General features: G+C 47.4%; 1 protein-coding gene across 11 annotated transcripts in view; it reads left to right on the plus strand.

The window, feature by feature from the left end:
• TNRC6C (trinucleotide repeat containing adaptor 6C) overlaps nucleotides 1–18,488 on the plus strand; it is a 1,467,646-nt gene that overhangs the window by 1,360,802 nt on the left and 88,356 nt on the right. For 7 of the 11 annotated variants that reach the window (XM_069654647.1, XM_069654638.1, XM_069654641.1 and 4 more), the window contains 2 exons: nucleotides 10,786–10,902; nucleotides 11,998–12,192. In XM_069654647.1, the coding sequence (XP_069510748.1) occupies nucleotides 10,786–10,902; nucleotides 11,998–12,192 (312 nt within the window). The remainder of the gene's footprint in view (nucleotides 1–10,785; nucleotides 10,903–11,997; nucleotides 12,193–18,488) is intronic. The other 4 variants (XM_069654649.1, XM_069654644.1, XM_069654645.1 and 1 more) reach the window with 1 other exon arrangement.

Genomic DNA, 18,488 nt, shown 5'->3' on the forward strand with positions numbered 1-18,488 from the left:
ATTCCGCTATTGCTATGAGTGATCAACACACTCAGACGCTGCCACTGCAAGATGATGCTTATTGCACTGGCATGGCTCAGGCAGATCTGGTATTCAGACCTTCTCCATCTGTCGGTGGTTCCTGTCATCAAACTGCCTCCACTTCCAGACCTCCTCTCCAGAGAACAAGGGTCAATCCTGCACCACAACCCAGCTTTTGAGCTTCACAGCCTGGCTCCTGCAGTCCTAGAATTTGGACACTACTCGTTGCCTTTGGAATGCAGGAAAATTCTGGCCAGAACCCCCCCTCTACGCTTGCTTGCTACATACACAAGTGGAAGCGCTTTACAGTGTAGTGCTGGCCACGTAATATTTCGAATGGATTGTGTCCTCCCACGTATTCCTCATCTCAGATACCAAGGCTGGACTAGCCCACGCATCTGTAAAGGTCCACCTGGCCGCCGTATCCAGGTACACCAGACTTTCCCTGTGGTCGCACAGGCCCGTTGATTAGATCCTCAAGGGCCTCTTCAGAATGTTTCCTCCAGTGAAGGCTCCTGCCCCTGCGTGGGAGCTGAATGTGGTACTATCAAAGCTGATTGGCCTTAGTTTTAACCTGTGCAATTTGGTCAAGGAAGACCTTCTTGGTGGCGAGCATCTCGGCCAGTCGCGTGGGGGAGATATAGGCTCTATCCTATAAGCCTCCGTATTTGTCCTTCCACTCCGCTAAGGTGGTTATTCAAACTCATCCTTCCTTCATGCCAAAGGTTCCGTCGGACTTTAAACTAAACAAGCCTTATGTTCTACCACTTTTCTTTGCGAATCCTTCTTTGCCTGCTGAAAAAGGGCATTGCATTTGCTGGACGTCGCGCATCCCTGAAGTTTTACATTGCACGCACATAGGACTTTCAATAGATTGCTTTTCTCCCGCAGATTCCATCTGATAGATATCCTCATCCAGCTCTGCTGCTTGGAAACGTTTTCGACAGGGGGCGTAGGGGATCTCGACTTGGTTGTCGATCCATCTTGCTTGGTGCTCAATCGTCGGCTCTGGACGTGACGTCAGGCGTCATATATATATACTACGTCAATACGCCCCTTACCTCAGTTCCTTTTATCCTTGTGCTTGCATGCTGCTTTGGGAACATGACATCGAGTCTTCAACTCAACGTTTTTGACTATAATCATCAAATTCCTTGACCGCAGTGTCCACTCACTGGGTTTCAGGTTTCAAGAGGCGCACCGATTGCCGTTCCAAAATGTCGGTGACCGACCTGCACGACAATTATCTGTGGTTTCTGGCTGTGGATCACAACAGAGGGATGTGCGTCATGCTCCAAAATGCAGCAAAATCTATCCTTGAGCAGACCGCCAAACTTGCTTTAGACGGACCGTCCCCAAAATCTCTGGCACGTTCGCAGATCTCGTCTTCCGTGGCCAAGATGTAAGGGCCCACCCCCTCGTCACACTCGAGGAGTCACTCTTCCTCATTGTGTAAAAAAGACACATCGACACAAGTCCAGCTAGTTGTCTGAGAATGGTAAGTCCTCGGCTGGGCCGACCACTCGAGAAGAGTGGGACAGTTTTAAAAAAAGAAATGCTTAATATGTTTAAAAGTCATGCTGGTGGGGGTGCCCTTTCCCCCCAACAGCAAGCCTCGGCGGCGCCCGGCACTCCTGACACCTCGCACGCCACTCCGTCGGCAATGGAGAGAACTTCAGTCTCAACGTCAAAAAAGGCAGATAAACCATCAAGGGCTGGTCCATCTCTTGAGCGTCAACAGGCTAACGTCCTCATCGTCACAGCATTACTCAAGCCTAGATCGACACCGACGGCCGTTCCATTGGGAGAGTTAATTCTTGACCAGAAGGCTGAGGCCTCTCTAGCAAAGTTCAAAGAGTATGGGCCTAGCTGTGCAGCTGGCCAAACCTGCCTTCAGCCTTGCCTCTAGTGTCAGAGGCTACAGGCGCTATGTGCCTTATGGCAGGAAAGCGCAACTCCCCCAGGCCAGGCATGGGCAGAGGCGTTTCACGCATCCCGGAAGAGGCATAGGGGCTTCTAGAGGCCAGCATACAGTGGCAGCCTCACCACCCTCAAAGCTGCTTTGATTTCCCCTCCCACGACTTGCTGGTTGGTGAACGGTTGGCAGAACATTGGCCCCAATGGAAGGAGATTACCTCAGACGCCTGGGCCCTGCAGCTCGTTTGGTGGGGTTATTGCTTGCCCTTCTTAACAAAACCACCGGACAGACCCCCACCGCCTCCAATCCAACCGGGACAGGAACTCCAGGAAGAACTGTAAGCCCTGTTGTCGAAGGGTGCCGTGGAAGAGGTACCTCCTGATCAGAGAGGCTTGGGTTGGTATTCCCGGTATTTCCTGGTGCCCAAAAAAGGTGGTCTCCATCCCATTCTGGACCTCAGGGCCTTGAACACATTTCTGAGGAAAGACAAATTCAGGATGGTGACGTTGAGAGCAATTCTCCACAATCTCGAACTTCAGGACTGGCTAGTGCCAATAGATCTGCAGGACCCTTATTTCCATGTTACGATACATCGAAAGCACAGAAGTTCTTAAGGTTCCTCATTGGGACAAGCACTATCAGTTCAAAGTGCTCCCCTTTGGTTTGAGCCCTGCTCCAAGGGTCTTCACTAAACTCATGGCAGTAGTCGCGGCTCACCTCAGGCGATCTGGGGTCCATGTATTTCTGTCTCTGGATGACTGGCTGATCCGAGGGAAGTCGGCAGGAGTTCTGGTCTCATCTGGAGAACACCTGTCTTCTACTGCACAGGCTGGCCTTCTCCCATGTGACGCCAGACAAAGGCTCCAGTTCATCGGAGCAATCCTATACACACCCGGCTGGGGAAGGACTTCCCTCCCGTGGAGTGAGTCGGTAACATAGCACAGCTGGTACACTTGTTCCAGAATCACAGCACCTTACCAGCAGCTTCCTTCCTCTGCCTCTTGGGTCTCATGGCTTCCTGTAGTTTTCTGGTGCCAGAGGCCAGGCTGCGCATGAGATCCCTTCAATGGCTCCTAAGAGGTCAGTTGTCACAGTACCTCAAGCACTCGCGTATCCTCTGTGTCCAGCCATGTGGTCCACAACCTCAACTGGTGGACCAACCGCTGCATTCTTTTGGTGGGTGACCCTTCTGGCCTCCTTGGCCTCAGGCCCGGTTGGTCACGGATGCATCTCTGAAGGGTTGGGGAGCTCACTGTGAATATTTGCAGGTGAGTGGCCTTTGGTCAACAACAGAAGCCAGGTGGCAAATCCACAGGCTGGAGCTACAAGCCATCAGGTTGGCCCAAGGGCTTTTGCCCCTTCTCTCAAGGGGAAACATGTAGTGATTCTGACGGACAACACGGTGGCCATGTACTACCTGAACAAGCAGGGTGGTGTGCGCTCCCTTCCCCTCTGCAGAGAGGTGATGCAGCTGTGGTTCTGGTTGCTGGAGAACCAGATCTCGGTCTCCGCAGTTCATCTGACGGGGTCAGAGAATGGTTTGGCGGATGCTCTGAGCAGGCAGAGCACGGCCTCACACGAGTGGGAAGTGTGCCATGAAGTCCTGGAAGAGGTCTTCTCTCTCTGGGGTACTCCAGCAGTGGATCCGTTTGCAACAGTCCAACAGGAAGTGCAGACATTTTTGCTTGAGGGAATTCCCAGTGAACAGTGCACTGGGGGACACATTTATTCTCCTCATTCAATGGGTTCTCAGGAGGTTGAAGTGGTTTCGAGCGACCATGATCTTGATCGCCCCGGACTGGGCGAGAACGTGGTTTTATTGGATCTGTCCGCCTCACCGGTTGCCTCGACGTTCGGATCTCCTGACCCTGTCGGAAGGTCGGATACTCTATCCGACCCTGGAGCCCCTCAACTTATATGCGCGGCTCTTGAGAGGATGAGGTATGATGACTGGGACCGCTCGGAGGAGGTACTAGAGTTGTTGCTGGCTGGACGCAGACCTTCTGCAAGATCTCTGTAAGCTTGCAGGTGGAGAAGATTTGAGGTGTGGTGCACGGAACGTGAGATTGATTACCATCTCTTTTCCCACTACTACAGTGATGGAGTTCCTTCTTTACTAGAGTCAAAGGATATTTGGTGGCCTTGTCTGTGTTTAAAAGGTCCCCGGATCAAGCTTCCTTCTTTACGATACCTGTTATGGCCCAATTCCTGAAGGGCCTTGTGAATACGTTTCTGCCATTCCCTTTGCTGTCCCAGACTGGGACTTAAATCTGGTTCTGACATTTTTGATGGTGGCTCTGTTTGAGCCCATGCATTCCTGGTCCTTGAGACTGTTGTCCTTTAAAACAGACTTTTTGGTTGCGATCTCAGGCAGGAGGGTTGGTGATCTGCAGGCATTGTGCAGCAAGGCACCATGCCTGCCTTTTCTTTTCAGTACAAGGTTTCCCTTAAGGTCAGACCTCGTTTTCTCCCAAAGGTGGTTTCTGAGTTCCACCTCTCTATAGATTTACCGGTCTTCTACCCTCCACTGCATCCCTCTAAAGAGGAAGAAAGTTTCCACCGTTTAGATACTAAAAGAGCCTTGAGCTTTTACGTTGCTAGGACATTGGAGTGCTGAAAATCTGACCAGCTGTTCGTGGCCCATTCTCTGTCTCGCAAGGGTCTACCCGTAACAAAACAGACTCTTTCGCAATGGATTGTCCTTTGCATCGCAGAGTGCTACCAATCTACTGGTAAGGCGCTTCCTTCCAGAATTGGAGCATGCTCCACAAGAGGAGTCTTGACTTCTACAGCCTTACAGGGGGGAGTTCCCATTAGGGACATTTGTCGTGCTGCCACATAGTCATCCTTGCACATATTTACCAGCACTATTGTCTGGACGTTGCCTGGATGCACGTTGTGGTAGGGCAGTGCTGCAAAATCTGCTATTAGACTTTCTGCCCACCTCGGTCATCTAAACTGCTTGGCAGAGTCTATCAGATGAGGAATCTGCAGGAGAAAAGCAATTCATTGAAGGAGGTCCCACCCATCCATCCATCCATCCATCCCTGGTCAGAAAGTTTGTATGGCTTTGTGCTTCTGTCTAAGCAAAGGGACACCTGGTGATGGCTCTGAGATGACCGCTTCTATCTGGCTAGCCATTTTCTTTTTCTTTAAAGAAAAAACAATAATCCTTCCATTTACTAATTTGACGGGCTTTCCCCCCTTTGGGATGTTTCCCATTGTTCCGTTTTTTATAGGCTGATTAGCCTTGCATCCCATCATTTTTCCACGGCAGCGTTGAAGCACTGGAAAAAAGGGGGACTGAGCTATGGCACATAGTGACGTGGTATATATACGACGCCTGACATCCTGTCTGGAGCCAACGATCGAGCACCAAGCAAGACAGATCGGCCGAGTCGAGGTCCACTATGCCCACTGTCGAAATCGTTTCCGAGCAGCAGAGCTGAATGGGGATATCTTTCAGTCGAGGAATCTGCGGAAGAAGAATCCATAGAAAGAACATTACGGTAAGTAATTTCTCCTTTGAAAGACTTCTCAACTTTTCGTCAATTTAGGACCTGTGGGAAATGGGAAGGCTGTGTCTAAAGCTTCCATCTCCAGGTGGCTCTCCGGCCGTATCACGCATTGCCATCGTCTAGCCAACAGACTTCTTCCAGGTCATCTGAGAGCCCATTCTACTAGAGCCATCGTTTCTCTCTGGTGCTACCTTGCTCGACATCTGATGGCTGCTACGTGGAGGTCTACCCACACAGTCACAAGATTCTACTGTGTCGACAGGGATTCCGGGGAAGGAGGGTCGGCCAAGCAGTGCTGCACAACCTGTTAGTTTGAATTGAGTCTGCTCCAGGGGTAAGTGTGTTGCTTCTGTGAGCCTTGCCATCTTTCTTGGTTGTGTAAATGCACTGCTGTGTAATCGTATTCATGAGCATGAGAATCCATGTGAGACCCCATGCTGGAGAAGGAACAAATTACTTACCTGTAATTCTTGTACTCCGGCATGGGGCTCACATGTATCACATGCGAACCCTCCCTCTTTCCCCTCTCTGGCTCTTCTTGGTTCATACTCTCAATTTACGTGCATGACCAAATCTGAAGATGGCCATCAGGGGTGGAGCTTTGGGGGAAGAATGCCATTGGGTGGGGCAGTATGACCCAAAGTGACACTGATAGCTATAGAGGGGACTAGCAGGTTTTAGCTTAAAGCTAAAATGCTATAGTTGTACTGAGGATTCCCAGCCTGATGACTGGGAATATTCATGAGCATGTAAATCCATGCAAGACCCATGCCGGAGTACAAGAGGTACAGGTAAGTAACTTGTACCTTCCGGGCCCAGCACTGTGGGATGTTGTCCTTCGGCTCCCTCCAATCTCTGACACATTGAGGGTATGTTACCTTTCTTGAATTACAATATATGACAAACTTCTATCTTTTCCTATTAATAAAGGGATTGTCCTGCCTATCTAAATTAACTAAAGGTGCAAGTCTGTAATCGGGAAGTAAAAATATTGTTGAGGGTTTGCAAACCCTAGGTTTTGTATGAACCTATCCAAATGAAGACTCCTGGGTTCCTGGTATTGGATTCTGTAAAGGGTTTCTTCTAAAGTCCTGCTTGGGACAAGACTGCCTTTAGTGAACAGGGTTACACGCCTGAAGTTCAGTCTGAACTACCTAAAGGATTGGTAGCAAGGGCTGAGCAGCAAGACTTAGTCAAGGAATGTGTAGTGAGGCACACAGAACTCAGAGCATACACTTAGGTCAAGGAAACTCTGTACGCACTAGAAGTTATATAACAAAAATAGGTTTTTATGTATATAATTTACACACACTAATGCTTGTAACATTGAAGTAAGGTAAGTACTATCAAACAATAATATAATAGAACAGTTGCAAATTCACAGAATTATATACTTCAGAATAGCAATAATGGTAATATATCACATGAGCAAACCTCCTGAAACACATAAGCAAACGTATAGAAACTTTGAAAACCTTTTATAACTTTAACTTAGCCCATCTTTGGAAATCCAACCCTGTCTTAGGTGAGTCTCACAAATTCAGAGGTGACACTGGAGCACTAGTGGCCAAGGGCTGAGGAAGACAAGTCAAGAAAGCAGAGTATAGCAGAAACTCTTCAGGTTTGCAGGTTGGTAACAGTTGGGTTTGCTTTTGCAAGGAAATGTACAGTTTCCCTCGACAGATTGCCCCAAGGACACATGTCCAAATGCAAGGTAGAGCACAATGGGTTGTCCACCCCAATGTAGCTCAAGGTAGGACCTGGAGGGATGCAACGGTTAGCTGAATACAGCCCCAGGTAAGTAGCTAGCAGCGGGACATTATCTTTCCAATGAAGAACACAATACCCCTGGACTATCCCCATGGGGAGGCGACAGGAGACCTCAATTCGGGTTTCTTTACCTTGGTGACTGAAGAAGGAACTTTGGAGGGATCAGACAGTTGCACTCTTGCAGTGTGACACCAAGCAGATCTTCATATCACTGGCACGTTGGAGCCCTTCACAGGCTTCGCGACAAACAGTTGTCGCCCGGCAGACTTCTCTCCGGTCCTCGGTTCTCAACTCAGCTGATGGGACGTCTAGGAAGAGTCTTCGCAGGACCAGAGGGACGCCCACAAGGTTTCAACTGAAACAGCGCTTCACAAGACGATGCACTGCAAAATGGCACAGGGTATTGGGAGATTGCAGGCCCGGGAGGTCACAGCTTTTCGAGGGATGGCACAAAATGCAGGCGGTCTTGAGGCTGGTTGGGCCCACCATATCAGGGGAGGAAGTTGTGTTCAAGATTTCGTCCCCGTCGCTTGGAATTCGGGGTCGGGTCGGCCGCGGTCACTCGGCGGTTCTGGTGGGCACTGGAAGTTGCTGGGGATGTCCTCCCACGAATTTCTCTTTGGATCTTCAGTCCAGTGGTCGACTCTGAATTTTAGCTCCAGGGCCCTCTCCTATTATGCAGGTAAACTTGCTGAGCCCACCAGACATGCATTCATTCAAACTTGGAGGGGTGGCTGTCCATTGGGAACAGCCAGCTTCCCAGCACAAACTGGTTCCAAGCAGGCACATTGCAGGACAAAGACCAGGGACGTTCCGGTCACCTCCCCCACTTCCTAGGCACTTGGGGTGTCTTAGCAGGCTTTCCAATGGAAGCCCACCAAAGGCCCATCAAGAACTCCCCTCACTCAGGCAAGTAGAAGAATGCTCAAGAAAGACCATGACATCAAGAACAGGGCTTAAAGTACACCCACCATTTTACGCAAATGCTGACCCTTGTGTCCCTTACCTCAGCTGCGAAGGCAGCCTGTAACAAAAGTCCACAAAAAATAGTGTAAAAAGGTACACTGCCACCAGCCTGTCAGACGAACTTGGAACAGTAACTAAAAGTAACTGGAAAAGCGAGAAAAAGGAGACCGTGTTTACCCCTCAGCACTCCACTTAAGGTGAGGTGGTTGCGCTGATCTCACAAAATAAAATACAGGTCCGACAAACAGTGGCCCTCTGCCCTGGTAACATGTGTTAACACAGGTAAAATAAAAAGGGAAGCACAAGGAGCTCCCAGCAACACTGCACGGAAAGTGCTCTGTGATTTAATAATAAAATGCAGATGCCAGAAAAGATGTAGGAAAGCAGAACTCCATTAAAAAGTATCAAAAAGACTTCAAAAGGCTTCCAATGGTAATTAAAGAATGAGTGAGTATGAAAAAGGTTCCCACTCACTCAGTGGAATCAGTCCAAAAATCCAACAGTCCAGCAAAAATGCTGGGAGACACACAATTTAGTGGGGAGAATTTCACTCAAAAGGGAATACCTACCTAACAGATTCTCTTTTTTGATTCTGTTCCCTTGACAGTCTGATTTTACAATATATGTTATACTTCTTTACAGTGGGCTCCCTTCTCTCTTCAAGCCTCAGTACCCATGGGGATTCTCTCTTCCTCCCAGGCTGTTCACTTCCACTTTCTGTTTCCAAAACAGCATTGTTCGCCACTCTTTGTAATGTTTCCAGAAATCTCCAATTCTGCTCCCTTGTTATTCGACTTTCATACTTGTGACTGAGAGTTTTCTCTCCTCCCAATATTTTGCTTCGGCAGCCTCCTGCCTCCCCGTACTCCCTGATACCTTTTCCGGTGTGGGGGAACCTTGCTGGGCTTGGTGCGCACTAGGGTATTCGGCTTCTCGGTGCTCTGTGCCTGGCTTTGCCAGTGTAGCGTTCTCGGCTCCTCTGTCGGAGGACATCATCTACGAATTCAGGCTGCAGGTTGCTGGCAGAACTTCCATCTACCGTGGTCTCGGCGTCATTCGTTGGGCATTTCGCCCCCCACGAGGTAGCCATGGTCGTGCCACCACCTTGCACGGGTCTTTGATCTCCATTCGGGCAATGGTTTTCGCGTTGCAGGATTCATCGGCTCTCTGGCGTCTCACTCTGGCGTTCCTTGTCCTTCCAAATGTCATAGGCTCCGCGACTTGGCTCTGCTCCACCTCTCCAAGGCGTAATCACGTAAAGAGGCTTCCCCTGCATACCATACTCTCTCTCCTCACAAGAGCCACTTATCCCAGTTATATTCACATCTCCTTTTTACTTGATATGGCTGTTTTGTTCCCACATTGGCTAAAGCCAAACCGAAGGATGACGGATTAGTCTTCATAGCAGGTAGTCCCATAGGCTCTATGTGATAACTGCGGCACTGAAAATGTCGAATCGGAAAATTCTGAATTAAAAAACGGTGGCACGCATGAATCACGTAGCGCAGCAGAGCTGTTCTTTTTCTTCTTTTCGAGTCGCCGGATGCACCAAAACTGCTGTTGGCGAGACATCTGCCTCCCCGAACCTCCCTACATTCCTTACCGGGATTCTTCTTTGACGGCTTGCTTCCCTTTTTTGGCATGTAACGTCTCTGCTCGCCTCCTTTCGCCTGACTCTGCTCGCTTTTCTCATGCCCTACCGGGGTGTGTCTGTAATCCTGCGAGACTTTTTAAAAATGTATTATTGTCCTCTGTCTTTCTTTATTGCCACAACCCCCGACCCTGTTCGCGTTGTGTTTCCCGCAAATACGGATGTGGGCGACACCCAGCAACCCCCGGTACTGCCACGCACTGTATCGTATCTGCAACATTTTTGTTACTGCTATTTTCAAATTATTTAGTATTTTCGTATGATACCGTCACATATAGGCAGATATGATATTGTGTTTAGTGAATTTCTCCTTTTAATGGGAGTCCTTGTCCCCTAAGAGGAAGTCACTCCTATTGTCGTCTCTGTGCCCATACCCATAGGGAGGGTCTTGTGGAGCGGGCTCACCTCCCTAGCCTCAAAGGGGGTAGCGCCCTCCCCTGGGAAGAAAGGACGAATACCCACGATTCGTCACACTACCTAGGGTGACATTTACTTTCTAATCTGTATAAATCATGAGGTTAGAACTCAACACATAAGATAAAATACTGGTTTTATACCACAAATTTAAGGGGGAGGCAGTGGTTCCATCGTGCACAGGTCACTTAACAGTAGTTTGCGCTTTAGTTCCACTGTGATGCTTTTATAGAGCTGTGTTCTGTCTCATCACTATATCTGCATATTCAATAGGATATGTCTGAGTTACTTTTAGAGTTGTTTTTAGACTGATAGCTAGTGGGTGCTGTAAATCAAGAATGGGATGCTATTGCAGGATAATACTTTGCGTACCAGGCCTGAAGACAGATAATAACAATCTGGCATGAGGTATCAGTGTTTATTCATTAAAACTACACGGAATTATGTAAACAAAACGAAAACAGGCATTTAATTTGCTTGTGTTGCCACATCCATCTTTCTTAGCCACCTCTTTGCTGGTTCTGCAGGGTCATCCCCAACAACATCCCAGAATGCCTCGCTGCAGCCTCTGAATGCCTGGCCTCCCAGTGCCTCCAGCTACTCTAGCTCTGTCAACACCATTGCATCGGCACCTAGTGTTGCAGGTATGAACAGCGCCTGTCCTGCTTTCATCAACCCACCCTTAATTTCCTCTCCCCTTCAGAATAACCCTACCTAGCTGTCTTCTAAAACTCTAGCTCCTAGTCATGAACCTTTTTTTTGGCTTCAGTCCTTCCTGTAATTTTCCTTAGTGCTCAACCCTATTTACCAAAGTAGCACCTAACAAGGTCAGGTTCCAAACGCCAAAGGATTATTTTTGTATATTTTACTGGAGTTTGTGTACACTTCAGATGACTGTGATAATCTCAGAACTACTGAGGTGATTACAACTTGTTGGAGATTGAACATTGTTGTTTGGAGAACACTTCCTATCCAGGAGGTGAAAATCTGGTTTAGCCTTAAGTCTTCCAATAGAGTCCAGTTGTCAAATCGTTGTGGAGAGAACATACAAGCTCCCTTAGTGCTGCCTACCTCAGAATGTGCATATGCTCCTGACTTAGTATAATTGTATCCTTTTCTGACTACTAGTGTTTTGATGAAACTGTCAAGTACCCCTCCTGAATGGATTCGTTTTTGGCCTCCTCCATAGCCCATCTGCTGAATGTATGGTAGTATGTCTATTATGTGTATGTAAACATGTTGCACACTAAAGAAATTGGGTAATTTTTTCAGGAAAATATCACTTTTTGCCTTTTCTTTTTGACTCAAATGATTTGAAGAGACGGATCAGTGGGCACTCCCCTCCCTCACAGGCAGAGCAGATGCACCATATGCTATATCTGTGCAATCTTTCCGTGCACACAAAGCATAACAAAGGGAACAGTAGTACTAGCTTCTCACATCCAGAACAATGTGGGCAGCCAGTGTGGGAATAAATAGCATAATTTTTTGTTTTGTTTTGGTAGAACATACCTGCAAGCTTGATTGTGATGATTGTATGGCATGGGCCGCAATTCCAAGTTAGGAGGATTGCGTTTGGAAGTCTATAGTCCGTGCTACACAATAGTTTAAGAAGTTGTCTGAGAGGACTGCCTCTGCAGAAACATTGTCTTAGATTTTCATTTTGCCGTGGCATGTCTTGTGTGTACAGTGTTGGGCTTCTACTCTTAATATTATGCTTCTGTTTTTTTCTCTTGCAGGCAAGATGCCAGATATGAAGTCTACATGGTCTCCAGGCCCAATCTCACACACCCAAACCTCTCTATCACAAGAACTTTGGAAGGTACCCAGGAATACTACTGCTCCAACGAGACCCCCTCCAGGCCTGTCGCACGCCAAACCATCATCTGCTTGGGGTGCCAACCAACTGGGTTGGACCAGCTCCTATTCCTCTGGTATTGTTATCACTGTTATTCTAATTGTGAGATATATTTTCTGAGGCTATTTTTGTTATGTGAAACGTAAAGTGCCTTGGATATATGAAAGGCACCCTTATAGAGCCAACGGTAAAACTCCTGATGTATTGCCTTAGGGCAGAGAAACACCCGCTGCCTGAGATGCTTCAAATAGATCTTGTATGCAGTATCTCGACTGCTCCACATGTTTTGGTACAGTGCCACACATTGAGGCTTTCCTGTAACTCTTTAAGAATTGTTGTGGCAGTGCAGGGCCACTGCTTACCAGCTGAATCCTTGGGCCAACATTATTATCTCAGATGGGACTATGAGTCAAAGTAGTGTGCAGCCTCAGGGGATGGCAGACAGGATGCAGGGACCACGCAGGAGCCGACAGGTAAGAAAGAAGATTAACTTTATTTCAGTTTCAGGGAAATAGGTTAGAGGGATGGGGAGAGCATAGGTGATAACATCCTTCCAGTAATATCTCCCATCCTGAGTGTCCTAACTGCTATCCATGGAACCCTGAGGGAATCCAGGGTTCCACACTTGCCAACTTTCCATGCAAGCCCCACACTACACACACCCTTCTTTATAAGACTGTAGAAAGGGGTAAACACACATACACACCATACCAGAAAGAATCCCGTACACAGCAATACATAAGCTCACTGTAGCAAAACCGCATCCACAACCCTCCTTTCAACAACACCACATTCGCAACCATCAGAACGTATTCCACAATCGCTTAGCTAACATTCCAAACCATCACAGAAACATACCACCATCTGTCCAGGATTGCCACCCCCGGATCTCGAAACTGCCACTGTCGAGCACAAACCACACTATACAACATCCAGAACCATATCAGCAAATTACCCCGCCCGCCACATCCGAGTACATTCGCAAGCACGTGCGCAATCCATACATAGCGTACCATTACTCGAGAACCGAGAAATTCCCAACCACCTATAAAAAGCCAAACATGCAACCAACCTAACCTCACGCCGGGATCCTGTCACACACCAAATGTAAACCGACTCAGCCAACCACGACAGAGGGTATCACTACTACACTACTCCCAAAAAGCACATAGAAAAGCAAGGAAAAGAATCATGTATATGTATATAACACATTGTATATAACACATTTCTGCTTCACTATCATTCACCACATACACAAATGGCAAGAATAATAATGTATAATATTGGGCACATCGCCCCATCACACTCATTCATCACCTAAATAAATGGCAGCTCGCATATACAAAACATAAATCAGTGAATTCACATTCCGTACATATATCATCACACATGATATGGGGTTTGACGCATCAAATTTCAAACTTCTGCAATAAAATGCAATCCGGGTTCCCTGTTAGCAATGTTGATCAGGCACCTCTCACAGAGAAATGAGAATGTTATTCAATTCAGACACACATTTCTTGAAAATTGCCTTTCCGAATGACAAATATTATAAAATACATGTTTTAAATGGCATTATACTATGCCGCTGCCCCACAAAACCACAGCACGACAGAATTGCAACGTATCAACCAGAGGAAAGGCCATTCAGTTTACACATCCCACTAAATCCATTTAGATGGTATTTGCATTTAACTAGAATACAGTATTAACGAAATGACTCACGAATTAATGTTTTACTCCAAGTGTCCATCTTAAAAGAAACAACATGCACATTAAAAAAAAACAATAAAAAAAAACAGATTCTCCTGAAATCCGAAACAACTGAGGTTGCTTCTCACTTCTCAGATCGTGTCTGCCCAGCCAGACATGGTAGAAAGTCAGCTGTTGCAAGATATCAATCTTCGGTTTCTCCCTCTCAGAAAAAGTACGCACGACTGTGAGTGAAAACACAGAACATCAAGATAATATAATTGTCCGACTTCATTAGTCCAGCGAAAGTCAGAGCAGGTCGTCACTTTGACATTCAGTGAGCACTCCTACTCGCTCACATCGCCTGCACGAAGTGTTTGATAAATGATCCCTCATAATGTTTAATCAATTATACTACGTCAGTTAATCTTTCTGGGTGATCGCTTCCTTCAATATTTGTGTGCCTCACGGCAAACTCGACGCAAGACGTGCAGAGGTCAGTTCTTTAGACACGTTTCACGTGCCACTGGACCCATGCAGTGGCGTCGCTAGGGGAGGGCCTGGGGGGGGCCAGCCCCCCACTGTGAAACCCTGTGCCCCCCCTTGCGCCCCCCACCTAAGATGGACAGTGACCATGTTCTCCCCCTAAATTTGTCTGTGCCCCCCCTACTTTTGTCTTTGGCCCCCTCTGTGCCCCTCCTAAATTTGATTCCTGGCGACGCCACTGGACCCATGTCATCATCCTCTCCATGTATTCAGCCCAGAACTCAGTGACGGCATCCCAACAATTGCCAGTACCATCAGCGTTTACACAGACGTCATCATTCTCAAAAGAGCACTCAATGGAACAGAGCTCTGCTCACTTCCAGGCTGTAGTGGCAGTGAAACGCTCAGTTACACGAGCAGATTTATTAATCTTCACTTTCCCCATCCAACATACCGAGGTACTCGCCATATTACTTATCTGCATCCCGTGGCATTGGGAAATCTGGACCCATGTATATGCCCAGCACCATACCTTTATGCTGCAGCGGGGTCGTTACACCTGGCCCTGGATTCCAAGGGCACGTTGCATGGAGCCTCAGCAGGGCTGCCACAAGGATCCCCTTCTCACGAGTGGCTTCTACCAACATCAAGCCCCCATGGGTACCAAATGTCATCATTGGCTCCACATTTCATCATGAATTAGCCACCTCTTTGCCAATGTGTAGTGTTCTACCTCAGGGATGGCAGACCGGATGAAGGGGCCAAGCAGGAGCCAACAGGTAAGAAAGAAGATGAACTTTATTCCAGTTTCAGGGTAATAGGTTAGAGGGATGGGGACAGCATAGGTGATAACATACTTCCAGTCATAATACCATCCTGAGTTTCCCAACTTCTACCAAGGGAACCCTGAGGGAACCCAGGGTTCCACACTTTCCAACATTCCATGGCTTGCATTGCCATGTGGCCATATGGCAATGCAAGCCCCACACTACAGTCAAGTGATTGTTTTCTTAAGTACCCTTTACCTAAATGTCTTTAACATGCAATGAACGAAGACCCCTATGACTGTAACTTAAACAACAGATGTATTAACACTGTTCATTGCAACTTATTTGCATGTGGTTGAAGGCTTCCTCCTTTTGGTGCAGTCTTGATTACATTCAAGCTGGTGCTGTAGGACATTGTTATGCAGTTTCCATTTTTCAAGTGCGTCTTTACCATGTATCTCATGGCTGCTTCACATTGCTAACGTGCATCTTTCATGACAATGAGTTTTCCTGCTTCAGGATTCGTTTTGGTCTGTGTTTGCAACTATTGATACAATGCAAAGTCCACTCTATTCTGGTGAACTGTGAAAGACACTAATGTGTACTCACTCTATCGAGGTAGTGTGACTCAGCAGTAAGTCTTAGATTTGGGAGAGTGTGAGAGTGGTGAAGGGTTCTGTTGAGCACACACAGAGCACTTTTGATGTGCCCTGGCTAGAGGGCGCCAGTACTTTACATTTAAACAGTTAGATCAGCAATAGAACACTGCAGTGTAGCAGAGCAAGTAAGTTATAACCAATTTAGAGATGTAATATGTAAGGACATTTCACAGATGGCACAGAAAACACCCAGTCTTTCAGAAAGTTAAAGGGTTTTTATTTTTATTTTGTGGTGCATAATACCGTCCCCATCTCATCTTGCAAGCCTGCCTCCCAAACCAAGCTGCCCGTATCCCTGGTTAGTACTACTAAATGTTGACCCCCTACCGTCCAAGTTTTGCCTTCGTTTAATGGTGGTTCCATGAGAGCAGGCTAGCTAAACTCGCGTATGGACTTCCTAACTGTCTCTACTTCAACCAATGATTAGTGTTCTAATGGGCGTTTGAACGTGCCTTGCACTTAATCTTTTAGTTTCATGCTGCTTCAGTCGCGCCCACATGCACCTCTTCCCTTCTACTGTTACGACGGAGACCGTTCTCCTTACTCCTCCCAACCAGCTTGCATCCCTCTGATCGTTCACTCCTCGCCTCCAATCTTTTATATTACTTCTCCTCCCTCTCCACTACATGTCTCTCCCTCTGCACTACTACTCCCCTCCTCCACACAATTACTCTCCTCTGCTCAAATGCTACTCTCCTCCCTCCGCTGCTACTCTCCTCCCTCCGCTGCCACTCTCCTCCGTCCACTACTCAACCACCGTCCTTCAGCCGGTACTATTCACTCCACATTCACTCATTACTCTACTTTATCTACCCACTCGTCGCTCAAACTGCAGAACCACTGTCACTCCGAAGCTAATAATCCCACCTGCTCCACAAATCTTCTCCACAAGTGTTCACTCCCTCCTTCATCCTGCTGGTGTCTTGTTCGTCCCCCACCTCTGACCTCACCCGAAAAAAGCCACAGTTCCTGCTTCCTGTCCCCTGCCTAAGTAGCCCTCTTCCTGTGAGAATTGGCAGCATTTCCCTATGCAATCTGGCCCTGCCTTCCCACCCGAGGACGTGTATATGCAGTGAAATGTCCTACCCAGTTATTCTGCACGAGCTCGCTGGCGCAGGAAGTGAAAAGTCCTAGTTCGCGTGGGCCGTCTTGGTATGATTGGGAGAGGTTATTCCCTTTCCCCTTGCTTTTCCTTGATGGTCTAGGGTACCTGTTATTGATGGTGCAAGCTTGATAGCAGACTCGGCTCTGGTCGCTGTTTGGGTTTCTTCACTGCTCTGGTGCATGGCTGCAGCAGCTCTCTCTTGGGTATGTGCGCTTCTGAGCTCTGGTTTCTGTGGGGTTAGGGCAGTTCTTTTCGACTCTTCTTTCCCATTGGCAGTATGAGGCTCTGATGTTTTTTCTCTCACTTAGCCTTTTAAAACACAATAAACAACCCTATAACACCCGGTCAGGCATGTCACAACTGAACGCTTGATACCACAGAAGACTCCACCGGTTCCCCGAGACATGCGATTCCTCTTTACTCACATTCACCCGAGAGACATGTACCGCACCTCATGAAGACTGTCGTTTTTATGTTCATGTTTTTATTTTTTATTTATTTTTTTTCTTCCTTTTTTTTTCTATTTGTTATTGTATACAGTTTATATGTTTGCACTTGTATGCGCTTAATACAAAACACCAATAAATTACTTTTAAAAAAAATAACACCCGGTCAGGCAAGAACGCAGTCAGGCAAGGACTTTACGCCTGTTAAACCCTCTGGATGTAGGGGGTAGGAACAGGTATGTTTACTTAACTCTTGTACTCCAATTCACTACGAGACTACTTAAAAGGCTCCTGAAATCCCTGGGAAGCGCATGCTTCATGTATTGGTTCCATTGTAGGTTCTGTAGGGCTCGTTGGTGCAGAGTTCACTTTTAGTGTTGAAATTTAGCTCCAGCTAGTTAGCGGTTCCATGCTCTGGTGTGATCGTTCCTGGCATTGGCCAGCTGGAAGGCCCTGGCACGATGAAGAAACCACAACCTTGTTGATGACATCCGAGTAACCCCAGGACACGATGCAGGCGGAGATCAGTGGATGTCCACGATGAACAAATGCTGAAAATGACACTCAAGGCGGAAACAAAGAAGCTTGTCCTGGGAGGCCCCCCTCTTAGTGCTGCAGAGATGTGAGTGCAGGCAGAGGCCTTTTCACAAGTCGAGGGTTGACGGAGCCCCAAGTCCTAACTGGGGAAGGTGACTGCTTCAACCAGGTTGTAGATCTGAAGAAAGCCTACAGGAGTCCTTCTCTTACCGAGGATTCGAGTTTGTCTCCTCCAAACCACCAATAGTAAGGATTTTCACCATTCAAACTGGCAGGGGCTGTCTAATCATAGACGGCCTCTGGCCACCACATCTGCCCAGCAACAGACATACTCTGTTGAGGATGTGGACTGGGACCAGACAGTCCTAGCCCCTACATCCAGCCACAAACAAATACAATCACTTTGCCGGGGAAAGCTGAGGCTTTGCTCGGGAAAGGGCTTACCATATATGGCCAATCCGGCCCTGAGACGGCAGGAAGAAGCCCAAAATACAAGATGGCCAAAGGACAGGCAAAAATGTTGCAGCATCAGTGTTTTAGAGTACATCATACTCTAAAAGGCATAAGTAAAATGCAAAAGTGCATGCGAGAATATGAAGGAAAAAAACACAATAGAATATCTGCTGTAACCAGCCCATTTTGGGTACATCATGTCAGTTAACAAAAATAAATGAACACAA

Source organism: Ambystoma mexicanum, chromosome 3q (assembly GCF_040938575.1).
Source record: "Ambystoma mexicanum isolate Mex_15411 chromosome 3q, UKY_AmexF1_1, whole genome shotgun sequence".
NCBI classification, from domain to species: Eukaryota; Metazoa; Chordata; class Amphibia; order Caudata; family Ambystomatidae; genus Ambystoma; species Ambystoma mexicanum.